At 35.7% G+C, this 18,059-nt stretch overlaps 1 protein-coding gene across 10 annotated transcripts in view; it reads right to left on the reverse strand.

Moving 5' to 3' along the window:
* Window positions 1-18,059, reverse strand: part of ATP8A1 (ATPase phospholipid transporting 8A1) — a 107,297-nt gene that overhangs the window by 74,151 nt on the left and 15,087 nt on the right. For 4 of the 10 annotated variants that reach the window (XM_065060796.1, XM_065060790.1, XM_065060792.1 and 1 more), the window contains exons 5-11: window positions 14,468-14,513; window positions 12,204-12,244; window positions 8,510-8,583; window positions 6,809-6,878; window positions 6,044-6,171; window positions 1,473-1,584; window positions 447-612 (exon numbers count right to left, since the gene is read on the reverse strand). In XM_065060796.1, the coding sequence (XP_064916868.1) occupies window positions 447-612; window positions 1,473-1,584; window positions 6,044-6,171; window positions 6,809-6,878; window positions 8,510-8,583; window positions 12,204-12,244; window positions 14,468-14,513 (637 nt within the window). Of the gene's footprint in view, window positions 1-446; window positions 613-1,472; window positions 1,585-6,043; window positions 6,172-6,808; window positions 6,879-8,509; window positions 8,584-11,243; window positions 11,318-12,203; window positions 12,245-14,467; window positions 14,514-18,059 lie in introns of those variants that run through there. The other 6 variants (XM_065060791.1, XM_065060793.1, XM_065060797.1 and 3 more) reach the window with 5 other exon arrangements.

An 18,059-nucleotide genomic window follows, 5' to 3' on the forward strand; every position in this document is an offset into this window, starting at 1 on the left:
AGGCAACAATTCGTTAGATCCCCCTAGAGTAAGAATAATAAAGCCACAGCATTATTTCCTGGGATGAGGGAGTTTAAAAATTCAGGAAAGTCACTGCAGCTTTAAATATAATCCATCAGTAACAGCTGAAAATGGCTTTGGTCTGATGTCTAGAAGCTGACTGGTTATGCCAGTGGAATGCTGATACAGACCTTGCTGAGCTGCAGAGATGTAGAGGCTGATAGTAGTAGAAGCAAAATACAAAGCTTGTCCTGAATTTATCAAGAGATCAGATGGCACAGTAAGGCAAATTTCATACTTGCTGTGATACACCTAGCCTCATGGCTTTAGTCAACAACCATTTAAAAAAATCCTGATAAAAACACACTATGTAAATGGCGGTAATCATCCCCCTTTACAAACATGAATACAACAAAACACTAAAATATTAATATTTTACTTCTTACAATTTAGGTCAAGATACCAGTCTCTTTCAGTATGCCTTCGATTCCATATAGCTGAACCAATAGAGCAGATCAAAGACATGGCAATAAGGATGCAGAACAGAATCAAAATCTGAATATTCGTAATTCGTTCCACATTAGACATTTTAAGAGGTGGACTTGTTGAATTCTGCAAAAGACAAAAAACAATGGTGGTTATTAAATATTAGAAGAGGTAAACTTTTCTTGCTTTTCAAATTACATGTTGCTGCATCCTTTTCTCTCATAAGCATCATCATCAAAATGGCATAACTATTTTACTCAAAAGAAAAGTAAGCAGCCTATAAATCCATGAATTAGAGCTTTAGATTTGTGTCATAAGCAGTTTAAATCATCACACAGAACACTCGTAACAGCAACAGCTAACAGTAAACATTAAAAATATATGTGTGCACACCCTTCTAGTGCTGCAGAGGACAACTGCTATAATACAATCAAACTTTTTCAAATAACTAATTTACATATCAGAAAAGCAAAAAAGGAAAGACATGCATGACCAATCTGAGAACATTCTTTTTTCTTAACAAATACACCTCAATTTTTTATTTCAAACAGCACTAGGAAACGTAACTTCATAGTCCTCATTTTGCAAATAAAGTTCCACTTCATTTTCTGACAAGAATGCTTACCTTCGTACTTGAAGGAAAGCTCCACAAGAGGACAGTTTTAGGAGCAGTCAAAAATAAAAAAGATGAACAGGCAAACTATAATGATCCAACTTGCTAAAAGAATAGTTTTTAAAACACAAGTTAAAAATAGTATCAGTGAATATGCTTGCTAGTAGAAGAACTACTCTGTGGCTAAGTGACTAATAGTAACAAGAAATTGCTTTATTTTTGTTGATTTTACTTCATAAGAAAGATACTCTGTTATTGACGTTTTAACTATTATATTGAATGTAGCTATGTTTTCTGACAGGATTTTCTGTGGTGTGTAATGGCATAATAAGGTAACAAAATGGGTAATTGAGAGAAAACATGAGTGACAAACCTGCATAAGTTTTGTGTCATGTCCTGTATAGACAACAATCCCATGAACCCACTGTGTATTTCTCAACTGAGCTCCTCGTAGAAGAATCTGATCAGATCCCAATGGAACAGTACTAGGAGAAAGGAGTTTTATATTTCAGCATTAAAACAATCAATGTCAATGAATAAACATAACCACCAGCTGTTAAAACTTACTAGCTAATTTATTATAATTTAGATTATTATTGTAAATTCGCTAGGCACCTATTTTTCAGAGTTAACTTTTTGGGAATGTTGACAGCGAAAACTTGACAGTTCAAAGCAAGTCCAAAAATTTAAGTTTGCAAAAATATTACTTACCACTTAATTGTGACTATGGACACTAAAAATACGGTGCTACTTAGCAAACAACTGAAACTAACAAAGGCCAATTTTTCTTTAATTTATGATTACAAAGCTTTTTCCTAAGTTTATGCTGAAACTCAACCATGCTTATAAATTTGATTTTTACAAAGCAATTTTCAAATGAAACGTTTTCTGAACTCTCAACTTCCAGTGAAATAAATAAGCTAAATTAGCTGTTTAAAATTCACAATATTTTCTGCACCTTCTCTAAATTGCGAAACCAGGTATATTTACTTGTGTTATTTTTCTAGAACCCCACTGAGTATATGAGCAACAAAACCTCATAAGATGTTGGGAAACATTTAACTGTCTTAAATTCAGACAGCTAACTTTATACATACACTATAGCTCATTTCTTTTTGTAAAATATGAAAAGTTTGAGATAATTATTACTCTTTTCCTGGGATAAACAATACACTATTTTTGTACTTTTATTTCTATAAGTACCAGCTAGCAGTTCAGACTTGTTAATAGTGCTCTAGTGTTTGGCACTCTTACCTAAAAATATTCTCTACTGTTGTTTGAAATGAACACATTATGAAGATCACAAATAAATTGCTTAATGACAGCATCTATATCTCTGGTAGATAAGCTATAAAGAATCTGAGGAAGCCATGATATTGGGTAACATTTTTGGTAGCACAAAGAACATGAAGTCAAACTCAGCAAGTAAGTTTAGGTAATAATTTCTTCTGGATCATCATGTCCCCTTCTCTCACATATAAGCTTTTATAATAAGACTCAAAGACTGCGAGTAAAGAGGAAACGACATAATCTTGCTCCCCTAAAATTAACAGTGGCAATGTTAATTTGCAAAAAGTAGAAAAAAACACATTTGATCTGGAAAAATATTTGAGTGCTTTTCCATAAAGACCAAACAAATAACAAATATAATCCCATTATAGCTTAGTTCACTTTTTAGAAAATTAGCATGGGGTCCACTCACTGTTTAAAGAATCATTTTTCCCATCAACTAAGTATGCTTCAGCAACTGAAATGTTGAATTATATTTCCATGGAAAATAATTTCCAGGTGCAGGTGCTTCATGAAAAGAAGATATCAGAAAAGTTAACATAAATATGAAACATACTGAGATTTACTTGCTTTCTAAATCTGAACTGTGCTGCTCTTGCAGTTGAGATGTGTTCACATCATGGCAAAATCAAGAGAATAAATGTCCTTTGAAGTATGAAAGGAACTGGGGTTTGAATTACCCAAGAATCATTAAAAGGGATTAGTGTTGCCAGAGATTGCTTCTGCACTTATTTGCATTCTTTGATCAGAATAATTCTAAGACTTTTGGCCCATCCGTCAGCACAACCTGTAGATATTCCAGTTAAGAAATGGATTAGATGTCATTCCAAAACCAATTAGATATATTTTTAGTCTATTAACTCTAAAAAGAATGTCACAGAAGATAAAAGACCTAACCAGAGGAAAGTTATTTTTAAGTTCCCCACAGATAAACTGGAAAGCTTTTCAACTACAGTCCTCTGGAATATCAGATGACTTTCTGTCTACAAGACACTCTAGGAAAGCAGAAGTCAAAACCTTTCACTCTCAGTTCTCATACTCCTTGAAAAGTCAGGTGAGTTCTAAGACTCTTTCTGCCACTACCTGATCTTCCTCTATTTTCCCCTCTTAAAAGCTGTGAAGAATATGCAGTAAAGTCCTTTCTATTGCAGAATCCATTGATTCTTTTTGCCATCAGGACACTGGCTCTCAAATGGATACCCTTCTCCAACTTGGAACAGGAATGTATCCTCAAGGATCTGTTATTGGGAAGACAATCAGAAGAGAATTGGGATTGCAGCCTGTGGGAGTTGTGTCCAGCAGAACTGGTACACAGACCAAGGAGAAGAAAACAGAGAGCAAAGCAACCAGGGGCACAGAAAGCCCCGATCTGCCAGGTGTCATGCTACTGATCCTCAGCATTGTGATATTATCCCACTCTTCAACGATGTGATGGTGCAATGACTTGTCAGAGATCTCAAGTCTATTTTCCTGGCCTCAGCCTTCTCAAAACTGCTCCAACTCATCTGAGTCTTATTGTATGCTACATAACTAATGACTTCTCAGCAACATATTTGGGTTTTATTCAGTGACGGATGTTCTCAATGGGGAAATACCTTTTCAGCATACTTTTCTGCCAGGACTGTCAAAGATCTATTAAGAGCTAATAAGACACATTTGAAAGCTTACATATCAAAATGTTTTTCTTATCAAGCAATTTATGTAAAGAATATCTTCAGGAAAACATTTACTTTATGTCTGGATAACCAATGTCTGCCCTTGTTTTTAGCTTGCTCACCCTTTTCCTCTGAGCCATTGCCTAATAATAATTTCAAATTTATCCAGGTTACAGAACTTTTCTTCTTTCCCTAGCTAATTGTCTTCATTGCCTTAAACCAAGAGACATGCTTCTGTATATTTGTGAGCATAACAAAGACCATTAATACACTCCAAATCTGAGGATACCATGAAAACTTTTGCAGCCTATTTTAGCACACAGTTTTAGCCAAAAGGCAAAATAACTCTAGTGGAGTTATACCTCCTTGAATACAGAGTATCCAAAAGAAGGAAAACAGAACCTTTATTTTTTTGAGTTTGGTCTCCCATGAATTGTAAAAGAAAAGTCTGAAAAGGTCAACCAGATACAACATTTATGGACTGTAGGAGTCTGGCACTCCAATAAGTTATCTAAAGGGAAACAAGGGGAAGATACATGCTCAATATCTTCTATTGCTGTTGCAAAAATGTTAAGATAATAGTGGATAAAGTTGTAATCACAGCTGCTGGATCTACATAATCTGGTCAGAAGGCCTTAAAGATCTGGATAAATAAATACCAGTTAGATGAACCCGTGCTACCGCTAATACAGGCAGAAAAAGAACGGATCCCTGATTATTCATGTTGAAATTAGGGTCAGGATCCAAAAAGAGTTACTTACCTGCAATTCTTTTTCACTGAAGGTAAATATTATATTAGAGCCACACTTTTGAAACTATCCTACTGTGCAGAAACTATATTCAAAACATTCCGAAACTGAATTTCTCAAATGACAAATTCCTTAACCAGGAGATGGCGCGCTCCTACACATTCTTGAGGCATAATGGCCATCAGTACATTCGATGTTTCTATTTTTTAATTAAATTTTAAAATTAAATAATTAGTTTAAAAATAAAAGTATGTTTTTCCCTCTAGCCAGGGAAGAAGGATGAGTGTGTGGATCTATTATAACTATTACCTTCAGAGAAGAATTACAGGTAAATGTTTTTCTCTTCTTAACGACAAGTACAGTGGAATTATAATAGATCCACACTCTTGCGACTGAAAACTCCCGGAATGCATCTGTAAGAAATCAGTAAATAAAAATGGAATATAAAAAATGTATTTAATAATTAGTACTATATATATATCAGTCTAAAACCACAAACATTAATATTGTATATGGAAAAATAAATGCCTACCAAATAAAAAAGAAATCCTGTAAATCCTTGGGAATGAAGGACTTAACAATCCTGGATTTAGTAATGAATTTTGTACTCCTAATGCATCACATTTGCTTTGAACCCACAGAAGACTCCAAATATCAATATTTGATAAGCACTTAAGTATTTTAACAATTTTTTTAGCAGTTTTACAAGCGTGTATGTTGTAATTGCAGTGAGGCAGTCTATTTTTAGACAAACATGCTTTCAGTAAGCTAAGGTCTTTTGGCTACCAAATTAGAATAAATTGAGGTATATAGCAATGGACTCAGTTCCAATCCAGATTCAGACAAACAAAAGAAAACAACAATAAAAAAAACAGACAAGAAACTACTATTCAGCTTCTATAATATACACTTAACAGGCAAGGAATGAGACACTTAAGAAGTGAGTTATTAGGTACATATTCCAAAACTATAAGAATTTGATTAGCACTCCCTTCTATTACGAATAAACTATTGTTTTCTGAAGGTCAGCCAGTATAAAAACCCAAGTTGTAGCCATTAAAAGTAAGGTTTTACCCCTAGAGTTTTTGAAAATGACGATGTCTAATAAGGAATACATCAGAAAAGAATTTACCTCTCTAGTCTTCACAGAATTAAGACATTACTATTCATATTTTAATTTGAATACTTTAACAACACATAGCTATCTGTTGATTGACTCTCTTGAGATGATCTTCCTCAGATTTACATACCCATGCCCATCCAGTCTGATGTTTCCGACAAAGTCATAGAGATGTCGGTTTGGGCTCTCACATTCAATTCTGCCTGAAAGTCTCATCAAGCTTTCTATGTCCTTTATGTCTGATGTTAGTGGCAATCCCTGTAAAAAAAATTAGTTTGTCATGACATTAAAAATCATTTTTCAATATATAAATCCAATATATAAATCTATGTATTATAAATCTGCAACATCAGAAAACCAGTATACCTATATGGGAGCAAAACTGGACCGCTACGCTTTGCTGTCATACTGCTGGACACTACAGTGAAAAATCCACCCTGGTATCTTAAAACATCATGATAAAGACAGGGTCATAACCAACCATATAGCTCAGCAAGAATGTCCCTGCATACGGGGACATGGAAAACTCAGTCAAAAACTGCTATTTCCTACCTGTCCCTCAAGGACAATACAGGCACTATCAGCTTCTCTTTGAAGGGCTTCTCCCTCATGTATCCTCTAAACACAAGACCAATACTCAGACTACTAACATTTCTACCTATTTTCCCAAAGGAAAACCCTAAAAAAAAGCACAAGGGATGGCTTAGGAGTAATCATTCATTCCTTCCACTTGATTAATAGAACAATACTTTTATGATGGCAATAACTGCAGCTTTTATTCAAACAACTAAAATTTTAGTCTTTTAAAATGGCTATTAATGTCATGAAATATGTTTTTATAAGCAATATTAGATGAAAATAATATTAAAAATATTCTCAAAAATTAAATTCCTACCTGTCGAATTTTTAAGTTTGTCTCACCATCTAAATTAGATGTTTCGATGTAGCACATAGCTTGCGGTTCACTATTAAGAAAAAAAATCCTTAATTTTAAATAATAATGTCAAAATCCACAAACTTTCTGTAATCTTTTAACATATACTATGCAATCATGTTTTTCTTTTCCTGATCAGATGTTCAGAACTAGAATAATTTACAGTTAAATCTGTAAAAACCAGCAGCACTTTACATTTTCAGAAAAGTTTGCCAAAACCTGTTGTTGTTCCTGCCAAAAATGCTGTATACAGCAAAAGTATCCTATGTATTCAAGAGACTAAGATACAGCCACCAACGCAGTGCATTCATAGTGCCTGCTACTGTAGGCAGCGGTAGTTTCAACATGAAAGATTTCTTGTAAAGGGTTCTTTTATTAAAAAACCATTATATTATATAGCCATTACAGAACTGTTAACCAGGAAAACAGATAAAGAAGGATTAAATGACTTTTTTTCCAGTAGAGAGTAAACAAGAACAGGTCAGGATTTCTGAATTACTCCAGTATTTCCTGTTTTCTGGACACAAGGACATAACACCTACTACTTATATCTACGATACAAGGATGTTTTGATCCTGTAAAGGATCAAATGAGTCATAGTAATCTCCTTACAACTTAGAAAAACAATGGTTTACTCTCTACACCACTTCAAAGCTTCTAATATTTTCCTTCTTTCCAGCATGAAACTCAAGCATCTAGTGTTTTTAAATTTTTTTCTTTATTTATGCAACAGTGGCTACTGGTAAGCAACTTAATTTTAAATGCTTGCAGAATAATGTAGGTTATTCTAACAAATTTTTGTAAAGCAAAAGCATTTGAATGTGATAAATCATTATCATAAAATCCTTTCAGGCCAGCATTTTCTTGTTGGCAAACTTTTCTAAAAATTTGAATAACTTCTACTCTGTTTGGATAGAATCACCTGTGTAAAACTTTATTATAATTCTAGCACTTCTATTAGTTCATAATAAAAACCAATATATTTGTGAAGCACTTTTAAAACAGACTAAGGCAGCAAAGACATTTCAAGTGACACACATGCTTAACTGTAGTTACTGTAGCAGACAGCAGTGACCTCCAAAGTAAATAAGTTGCAGTTAGATCAAGGCAGGCCCATTGATTAGTTAAGGTAAAAAAATGTGTGGGAGCAACGCAGACAAGAGCATAAATCTAACATGTCTAAAGAACATGCAGTTTGTCACAATACACAAGAACAGCGCTGCTTTTGCCACCGCATGCAGCAGAGATTGTGCAACACCCAAATTTGTGCAGAGGGTCCTCTACCAGTCCTACCAACATTAAACTATATTTGCTGGAAACATAGGATGTTATAAACATGTATATTCCTCTTAATTTACTCTAAGGAATCAAACATATATTTATCCTGGTTTTTCACTCTATGTTTATTTAATGACAAGTTGTTTGATAAAATTTCAGGGGGATAGCGTAGAAACAAATTTTCATTTCTTGGAGTGTTATCGTGTATTTACACTTTAATGATCTGTATTTTAATCAGCTGAACCCCTTCTAATTTTATAGATGTGTCAGTTTTGTCAAAGAAAGGTGAACAGCAAAGCAAAGACTGCCAACACAGCAGTGTTCTTCATATTTGGTGTACGAGGACCCACATACACGTATCCTGTGCAACTAGTTTATTCTAACCTTGAGGACAGACTGATGAGATCAGCTGGGAGATGCTCCCCATTGGTCACTTTCACTACTTCCCCTACTGCCACCTACACATCCCAGTTTGAAATGATTAGAACAGAAAAATAAGTGACAAGGGGAACAAAAAAACCAAAAAACAAATCAAAACCAAAACAAAACAAACAAATGGACAAAGACAAAAAGACAGAGTTTTAAATTATTATACAAACAATACATGTTAATTAAAATGTCTGATGACAAATTTTTCAAAATCTAGTTTAATCAGGTCAGGAAGAAAAGAGCTAGAAAATTTTCATTTTTACTTGAGTGGACTGTTTTACTGTAAGGTACCAATTTTAAGCTGCAGAATACATTGATATTGTAGAGTGACAAAAAAAGCTGTTGTGTTTCTTTTCCAACTGACATAGTTGTTAGCCAGTCCATACATTAATTAAAAAAATAAAAGCTACAACAAAAGATTTTCTACCAACTTTTCTGAAAAGTCAGGTGACAATAACCTTTCGATGTAGACCTGCTGAAAATGATTTTGTGTTTTGTTCCAGCTTTGTAAATTTCAGTTTACACTGAACTTGGAAAGAACCAAATGGAATTAAGTCTCAGAGGTTTGTGTCCTTCCACTGTAAGATATTATAGTTTCCTAAAATAATTAAGATCCTCTTGTTTTCCAGAAACTGCTATTGCTGGTAAAAACTGAAACAAAACAAAAACCCACTATACCCAGAACCAAAACCAAAAAAATCCTTGTATGTTATTACTTTTAATTAAAATCAGGTCTACAAGCTTGCATTTCTATCGAAACCTAAAATGTAACTAGGCATCACTAAGCACCTGGACAGCAGAACTGATGAGACTGCCTGCCTGGAGAACGCGTGGCTGTGTGGAGATGGAGAGCCCAGGCCAGCACGCAGGCAGAATGAGACGTAATGCAGCAGCACAGGGCTCTCTCCTGGCAGGAGGGCTGCAACAGAGCCATAGCAATATGACTAAGGAGGAATTTTTAGCTGAAAGAAATGCCTGAACTGGGCCCAAAAAGCAATTGTGATTCGCAAACCAGATCGTACAAGAAAACCTGACAGGAAAATTCGAGGTGAGTAATGGTCATATTTAGGATAATGTGTTCTGACAAGGGCAGTCAAGGGAGGTTAAACGAAGTCCTGACAAGTCCCATAGCAGCTGAATATTATTTCAATTTACCAACATGGGATGTAGGATTCCTTCGGGGGGGGGGGGGGGGGGGACACAAGGCTTGGAAAGAAGGCTTTGTAGGCAGTTGGTGTTTTTCTGTGTGTAAATTACAACTGGAACACACTATGACACGAGTGTTGCCCAAATCCAAAAGGGCAAAGCTGAAGACACCTAGGCAAAGACTCAAACTTAGGGGTTTACTCAGGAAGATTATAAAGAAGCTGCTCTGAGAGGATGTAATCTGTTTCACTTGCAAAGCACTAGGGTTAGTACGACAGAAGTTATTGTCAGGCCAACAGAACAAGCGTTCTTGCTGCATGGTGTATTGCCTACGAAGATCTTGGAGAAAAAGCACCAATAAAATTTATAAATGCTTCTTGAAGTGCAAGGTTTATAGAGGACACCCAATACAAAAACATCCGAAGTTACAACAAACATTAGTACTGAAGACAGATGGTGGGAAAAATTTATAGTATTATCTGGCAACTGCTTTATAATAATTTAATAGAACTGTCTTAGGAAGAGCTACACTTAATTCTGCAATATAATGGAAGATGGAATCAACAATGTACTAGTCTACACCACAGTCTGTCACAGAAACATGTAAGATCCTAACTTTACTAGTTGTATGTATGAGTGGATTCATTAAGTTCAGTGGAATCATAGAGGGTTTATACCTAATCCACAATCATACACATTACAATAATGCTTCTCCTAGTGCCATAAAAAAAATGGAAATGGCACTGTAAACATACAATAACAAACCAAAAGACAACTGATTATATTTAAATAATCTTCATTAAAAAAAAAATATGTTGTCTTAGAATATGTTGTTTATTGACCTGATCAAATAGATGTTGAAAAATATGCATCTTCCACATAAGATGTGGATTTCTTAAATAAAACTGTCCAAGGAAATGATGATAAACAACCTCTGATTGTCCATGTAATAGGAGTCACAGCATTACATGCTATAAATTAAGTCTTGCTTTCAGTGCTGAAATTATTCATAATATGTATTAGAGAATAAAGTCAATGTTCAGCTCATAAAGACTGTGCTAATTCGATGGTTCACATCTCATGCTCACTTTTTTCCCCAATTCAACTATCAAACTGGCAACTGTATCCATTAAAAATCACTTCTGTTCTCTGTAACACATCCATTTTAATTTATTTACAGGATGCAGCCTGTTAGGTACTTATCAAAAAGCCAACCTGGTTAAATACGGCAGTTGAGGTCCAAATTTTAGACAGAGAATCAGCCTTTTTTGTATTATATTCCACAGCAAAATAACATACTAAGTTTTTCCCAGGAGTGAATTGAATGCCAGTGTAATTTTAGAACTGTAATTGCCACAGTTTAAAGAAACACTGCCTGAAATTATAAATGCCCAAATGAACAAAAGACTATGCTTCAAAACAGCAGCGTTTTTGTTTATTCCTTATTTCCTTGGAGCAATCACAAATCAATCAATCAATAAATAAATAAATGCAGGGTAGAGAAACCAGCCTCTACACTATAAGCATCAGTGGGCATCTCTACCTTGATGAGAGCAGTACAGTGTCAGCAGGTATATACTCTTTGCCTTTTATAATAACTACATCTCCAACATCTACCTGAAAGAAAACTGGGAATTGGTTAATGGTCTCAAACAAAATATGTTATCCCTTTGTTTTAAGCACCATAAATATTTACCTGCTGAACTTGCTAGAAAGACTGTTAGAAACTTGCACACTTAGAGAAGCCTATAGGTATTAGATACTCAAAAGTCACTGGAATTCTTTGGAAATCTACTATTTAACAGGCCAAATCCTGACCTTCTTTATGCAGTTCTTTACTTTTTCGGTTATTGCAAATATTTTATTGGAAGACTGAAGTTGAGTTAAAGAAATTAATGTCCCCTAAGATGACAGATCTGTTGCATCACGCTGTGTCTGTTATCCTTGCTTCTCTAAAGGTATAAGCCAATTTCATATGAACTTTGGCTGCAAACTACTGAGGGTCAAATTTTGTTCAAGCTTTAAGGTATGGAAACAATTAAAACTCAGGGACTAGATAGACAACAGAACATTTAGTCCTTGGAAGTTACCTTTAACAGTCCCTTCCTAACTACTGCATAAGAGTCTTTAAGTTCTCACGGTTTAAGCCAAAGAAGTTCAGCAAATGCACAAAGTAACTCCTTTCCAGAAAGAAGTTTTTGCCTTGTCACAGCAAATGATACTAAGGAACTGTATAATTTTGCCATGTGTGAATACTTCCAAGTCAATCATACTATTAAAGTTATTTTTTACTGAATTTAAAGCCCACCATTTAACAGCAGTTTTGCCCGACTCATGACATCAAAACAGACTTGACTTCAAAGTACATTTTAAGGAACAAGTATTAACAAACAAAAAATAAACCACAAAAGATTATACACTTGCCATCATACCAGTTATAGGAGAAATAAAGCAAACATTACATCTAGACTACAGTCCAAAAGTCACCAACATAAACACACACCTTTTCCCAGTGGACAATCTCCCATGCACCATTGCGTAATACTGAAAAGAGAAAAGCAGAAAGAGAATTTTCCTGTTGTACAATCTAACTGTCATATACAGGTATCTGTTAGATTTCTTATCACACACAGTTAATTTACACAATGTTTTACAGCATGCTTTGCTTCTATAAATTCAGGTCAAACATTTCAGTAATATAGCACATATTCCGTGTAACCGTTTTTGTACCATAGAATCTTATTATAAGGTCAACCAGAACATTCTACAAGGTTTGAGAATCAACTAAATCTAATATAGATTGCATAAACAATAAACATATCGGAAATTCCCCAAATCAACCCAGGCCATTTAGCATAAGATTTAGTATAGATTTTCCCTTCCAGTAGCAATTAATATTGCAAGCAAGCTCCATTAGTCTAGTTTTAACTATTGTTACTATTATACAAAACCCATGCCTTGTTTGCCAGTTAATTGCCAAGACTGTGTTTTAGAGAATAAAGGTCACTTTTTTTGGCGTGTGTTAGCACCGGTTACAAAGCTATTGGAGATTGATGTCCTAAAAAAAAAGAAAAAAAAACATATTGCTGTGTAACAATACTCAGCTCCAAGAGATTGTTCTCTTTCATTTTGTCTCCAGATTTCAAACTGTCAGGATGCTTATCTAAGCACCTGATCAGGATCCAAGTGTTATGCAAGCATGTGGTGATTTCAAAAAAGTGGATCAAAATCTGGGAATACATATGGCCTTTACATCCAGGTCTTCCTTGAGGTTCTGTCTACACTGACCCCTCTCTTCTTGCATATCTCAATGATTTCTATGAGTCATTATCTAACCTGCTTAATAATTCTTTATTATATTTATGAGTGCTGATATGCTCAGGGCAATGATAAATCGAGCAGTCTTCCTTTCAGACAGTAAGCAAGGTATTTTAATGACTATTTCACCAGTCAGTCGATCATTACACAAAATTTATTTTGACAAACCATTTCCCTCCACTGGGAAAACTACAGATCCAGAATGAGAATTGCTAAGACATTTGAAAATTTTGCCACAAACCACCTACTTCCATCCCATTGTGCCAGCAATACTGTTTGTGGGGCCATGGTATCAACCAGATGAGAGAACTGATGAGGATTAAAAATACACCTTGCAGCAATCCAGCTGACTAAGTTCCACAAATAGCTGGAGCAGAATAACTGCCAGTGCAGTCTGCAGGTCTGAAATTTAAATAAGTTGCCAGGGGCTCCTAAACAAGTGCTGGTTGCAGATGCACCTGCACTGCTGAAATACATCCCAAGGCTGCTCCATGTGCATCCAAGCTGAGCTAACCCAGCATTGTCACTGCACAGGGAAGGTCTCACTCTGCCTCCACCACATGCAAAGGCATGGGCCCTCACAGCTCAATGCATGCTGTCTCTGGTGTTCACTGGCTCCTTCGATGAGCCAGTTTAACCCACTACATGGAAGGAAGCTGCCAGCTTTCTGGATTTGTTACTTGCTAGTTCAGCTGGTTAAAATCAGCTCACAAATGGATGAGTCACACATCTGAAATCTCAAGAGTACTCTAACCCTAGCTTGATCCGATAAGCTTTTAAGCACAATTAATGTACACTGAAATCTAATTAAATCCATTTTCTTATGAGGACAAAGAAAAAAAAGTGGTTTGTTAAGCACCTTTTATATAATGGTTAGAGAACTTGTGCTGAAAAGTTCTCTGCAGCCTGGCTTTCACATTTATATCTTCAATTTTTCAGTTGTCTCTAACTAACTTCCAAAAGCGTGCTCCATCTGCCCTACAGAAGTCTACTTCACCACACTGCTGAAACGCACATCTCATTGTGTCAGAATGTCTGACAGTGGCCTGCTGTATATGGATGCAACCTGAGGTAGAAAAAATCACCCCAAATACAGCCTAATAAATCAAACCAAAGGTCTTTTTATAGTAATGAGGTTTTAGACTTTTCATCACAATCTAGGCCCACTAAATATAATGGTGATTATGATCTACAACATCACCTGTGTTAAATGAGTAAGTGTTTCTTAGGAGTTTCATAAACTTAATCTAGAACATTATCCATTTTGTGGAGCTAACATGACTGCAAATTGTTATTTCAACTGTTTAGAGGCCAAATTTTGAAGTAATCTGCATCCGCAATTTCCCCCCCAATTACCTGTCAGCAGTTCAGATTACATTACTACCATTTGCAAAAAATTCAAAAAACAACCCCCCAACTACAATTAATAGGCTTAAAAAAATTTCCTACCTTGAGTTTGTTTCTTGTTCACCGCATTATCAGCTTTATGCCTTTTCTAAATTAAAAATGCACAGTGGTTAAAGACTTCTGTTGACATGATAAGGGTTTCACACTTAAGATAAAAAATACATGCATCACCCCCTCCCACTCATCAATTCAATAAACCGATTTAAAACAAACAAGAAAACAAAAAACCAACATTTTAAACAGGACTACAGATTACTCGCACAGTTACGATCACAGGAAAGTCACACCCCGTTCCAGGCCGATAGTGTTCTACTAAAATGTCCTATGGGCAATCACCATCTAAAATGTTCTGTATGTAAGGAAGTGGTGCTTTGCCCTTCCCGGAATTCAGAGATGATTCTACCAAAGATCATGGATTTATTTCTAATAAAATGCTGGTATGACTCTGAGCTAGCAGCTCTTAAAGGCCACCATATCACTCTGCAGAGACTAAGCTGTTATTTTTTGCTAGATTTTCATAGATTATCAGCAGTCTCCCTTCAAAAAGATAGCTGATTTTATAGATAAATAACCTTTGATCAATGGGAAGACATAATAACTTGACCAAAGCCGGTGTTTATTTGCCCACAGGGAGAGTCTCTCCAGCTTGAAAAGTAACAGTTTAATGTCAGTTGCTTTCTGTGCTATGATGGATGAAAATAATTGGAAACAGCTGATAATCTAGCACTGCATGTCACAAATTTTGCTTGCACTTCTAAAGCCTATATGGAAAACACATGCTGTTCATGAATAATGTCTTCTGCTAACATCTTGTGCTCCTTGGGATTTCACTCCAGAAAAGGCAGCATTTGGTTCTTGAGCTAAAAGTATTATTTTGATAAATATATTTTTTGATACTGATAGATAATGTTCCCACCCAAACACCAATTAATCTTGCTTTAATATTAGATGAAGATAACCATTTCTGGAGATCTGAGATATCTCAGCATGTAAAGAAATTAAGACATAATGAAAATTAAAGGTTAAAAAAAACCACACTGAATACTATGCAGCAGGTGGTCAGCTTTCCCAAGAATAAAAATACAGCTGTCAGAGTCAGTCGAATATTCCTGCACAATAACCAGTAGGCAACATTAAATTTCATACATGTTTGACTAAAAAAAACAAAGCAAATTGTTTTATTTGGACTACAGTCTGTGAAACTCAGCTGTGCAAGTGAGAAATTCATGAAGCTACCATCAGCTACATACACACACACACATACACACACACACAGACACACAGCCTTTACACCAGCACCTAAATTCTCCAAATCAGCTTCTTCAGCTCATTCAGTTTCATCCAACTACAGCAGGAATTAACTATAGGCTGAGACCATGTAAACTTAAAAGAAAGAAAAATAGTATTTGAATTGCCTTTAGGTATCTCTGTATTTTTTGGTAATGAGAACCTTACTGGTTTAGCTGATATATGCAAAAAACTCCAAAATTCTTCCCTGTCTTGCCCCCCACGACAAACTGTACAAGTTGCAAAGAGCAAATGGTAGAAACAAGTGACATAAAGGAGAGTGGATGAGAAAATTTTAAAAAGGACACTTTGTACAGTAGCAGCAGCCTCAGTTTTATATTTGCCTAGACACTGGCATATGGTTGTAAGTCTGTAAGCACTAACAGCAGAATGGTTAAAAATATCTGAAAGAACATGAATTGATTTTATGGCTTTTTAAAAAGGGATTTTATTTATGTAAAGAGAAAGCAACAAAGACATTTAAGGAGAAGCTGACCATTTGGCAGCAAATACTAGAAATGCAGAACAGAATGAAAACACTAAATGGAAACATCATTGTCTCTTGCAGGACCACTCGACTTGTGGCCCAGGAGCTTCATACAGCCCAGGGGGACAATATATCTTGCCTACCATCCACTGACAGGAGTAACCGAGGAGAAGACTGAGCTGACGGTATCAGCAGGAAAAGCAGCATGTGACCAGCAACGCTCCATTTCAAGAGCTTCTTTACAGTTCACCACTCTTCCTTTTAACCAAAGTTTCTGCACATACATGGTAATTCTTCTCAAACACAATAAATTTGATGCTCCCAGGAGCCCACTATTTTTGTTCAGGGAAAGACTATGCTACCCGCAACCCTTTCAAAAATAAATCAAGAGAATGGCCTGCAACATATAGTGGACAAGGCACTCTAACATATTATGATGTATGTAACTTCTTGTCCTCCACATAGCACATCTGCAGAGCTAAAACAGAACAATGGCAGATGAAGAAATTCTTAACATCTAGAGTGATTTGGTAAATCGTCAAGACAAATTCCCGAGATACAAAAGATTTCAATTAGAAGAGTCAATTATGTTACGCAAATTAGAGAGACAAGTTCTACCATACGCTCTGAGTGAAACTGAAGAGCAGGCAGGAATGTACTAAGATAACTTCAACATCTTCTGTATCAACTAAAACAGAGCCTGAAACTCATTTCCCTACTCACAAAAAAGAAGAAGTCAAAATGGACACTTCCAAGTCAAGACAATATCCCAGGTCTTTTCAAGTTTTCATTCAAGGCAAGAAGAAAGCAAAACAACCACTACCACAAATGCTGACTGCAGAAAGCCAAGGAAAACTTGACATCGATGTGGGCATCTGCCTAACAAGGTCAAGCGTCCCATATCTATTCCTGGCCACCAGGCATCAGCAGATCACACTTACCAGCAAGACACAAAAGACTAACAGTAATTTGCACTGGGCTGGAGCAACAGGACCAACTGAGAAAGGCCTGTTCCTCTTGCTGCCCACAAAACCGTGCAGAGTCACAAAAGGGAAAACAAGGATTTTATGCATCTGACTTCAGAAATAAAGAGATAAATGAGACCTGGATTTAGACCTGGATTTGACAAGTGGGGAAAATCCATTTTCGAAACTTTAAAAATGGTACATTAGTGACCTGAACTCATTAATCTAAAATGTATTAAACCAAAAAGATTACTATTCTAAACATACAAAGTGCCTTGTTATAATTCCAGTAGCAAGTTAAAAGACACTTTTTAGAAAGGTCCAGGAATTATTTGATCCTCAACTGAGTGCCCAAGGGCTTATCTGCTTTTTTCAGGGTACCTAAAATAAAGATGTAAAAAGAATCCTGGGAAGATTTCTTTTTTAGGCCTACCTTCTTCATTGTGATAAAAGCCAGAAGTTCTCACAATTTTTCTATAAAATGCTAGTCTAGTACCTCATTGACAGATTGAACTTAAATCCAGCCCACAAGCTTCATTAGTGGGAGTACTCCGCTCCTGCTCATGCAAGATGAAAAGAAAATAATTCTAACCAGAGAAACATTCAAAGCTTATATGGTTTTAAAATAGATTGCACCTGAAATGAATTTAGGAGCCTCCAATCTTCTTTTTGAAGAGCCCATGTTTGAAAAAAATCAGCAATATTCTGGACTTGACTGGGTTCTGTGGAGTCTTTGGTTCCAGTCCACACTTTAAAAAAATGCTTGTAGTATATAATAAACACAACAGTCACTGTTTTTCCATGTTATTGTCACTTATATATGTAGTAAACACACTTTCAAATCGTAACACCATATTCTAAAGATTTAATCTTCTGAAGTAGCTTTAGAAGCTTT

Source organism: Columba livia, chromosome 4 (genome assembly GCF_036013475.1).
Source record: "Columba livia isolate bColLiv1 breed racing homer chromosome 4, bColLiv1.pat.W.v2, whole genome shotgun sequence".
Taxonomy (NCBI): Eukaryota; Metazoa; Chordata; class Aves; order Columbiformes; family Columbidae; genus Columba; species Columba livia.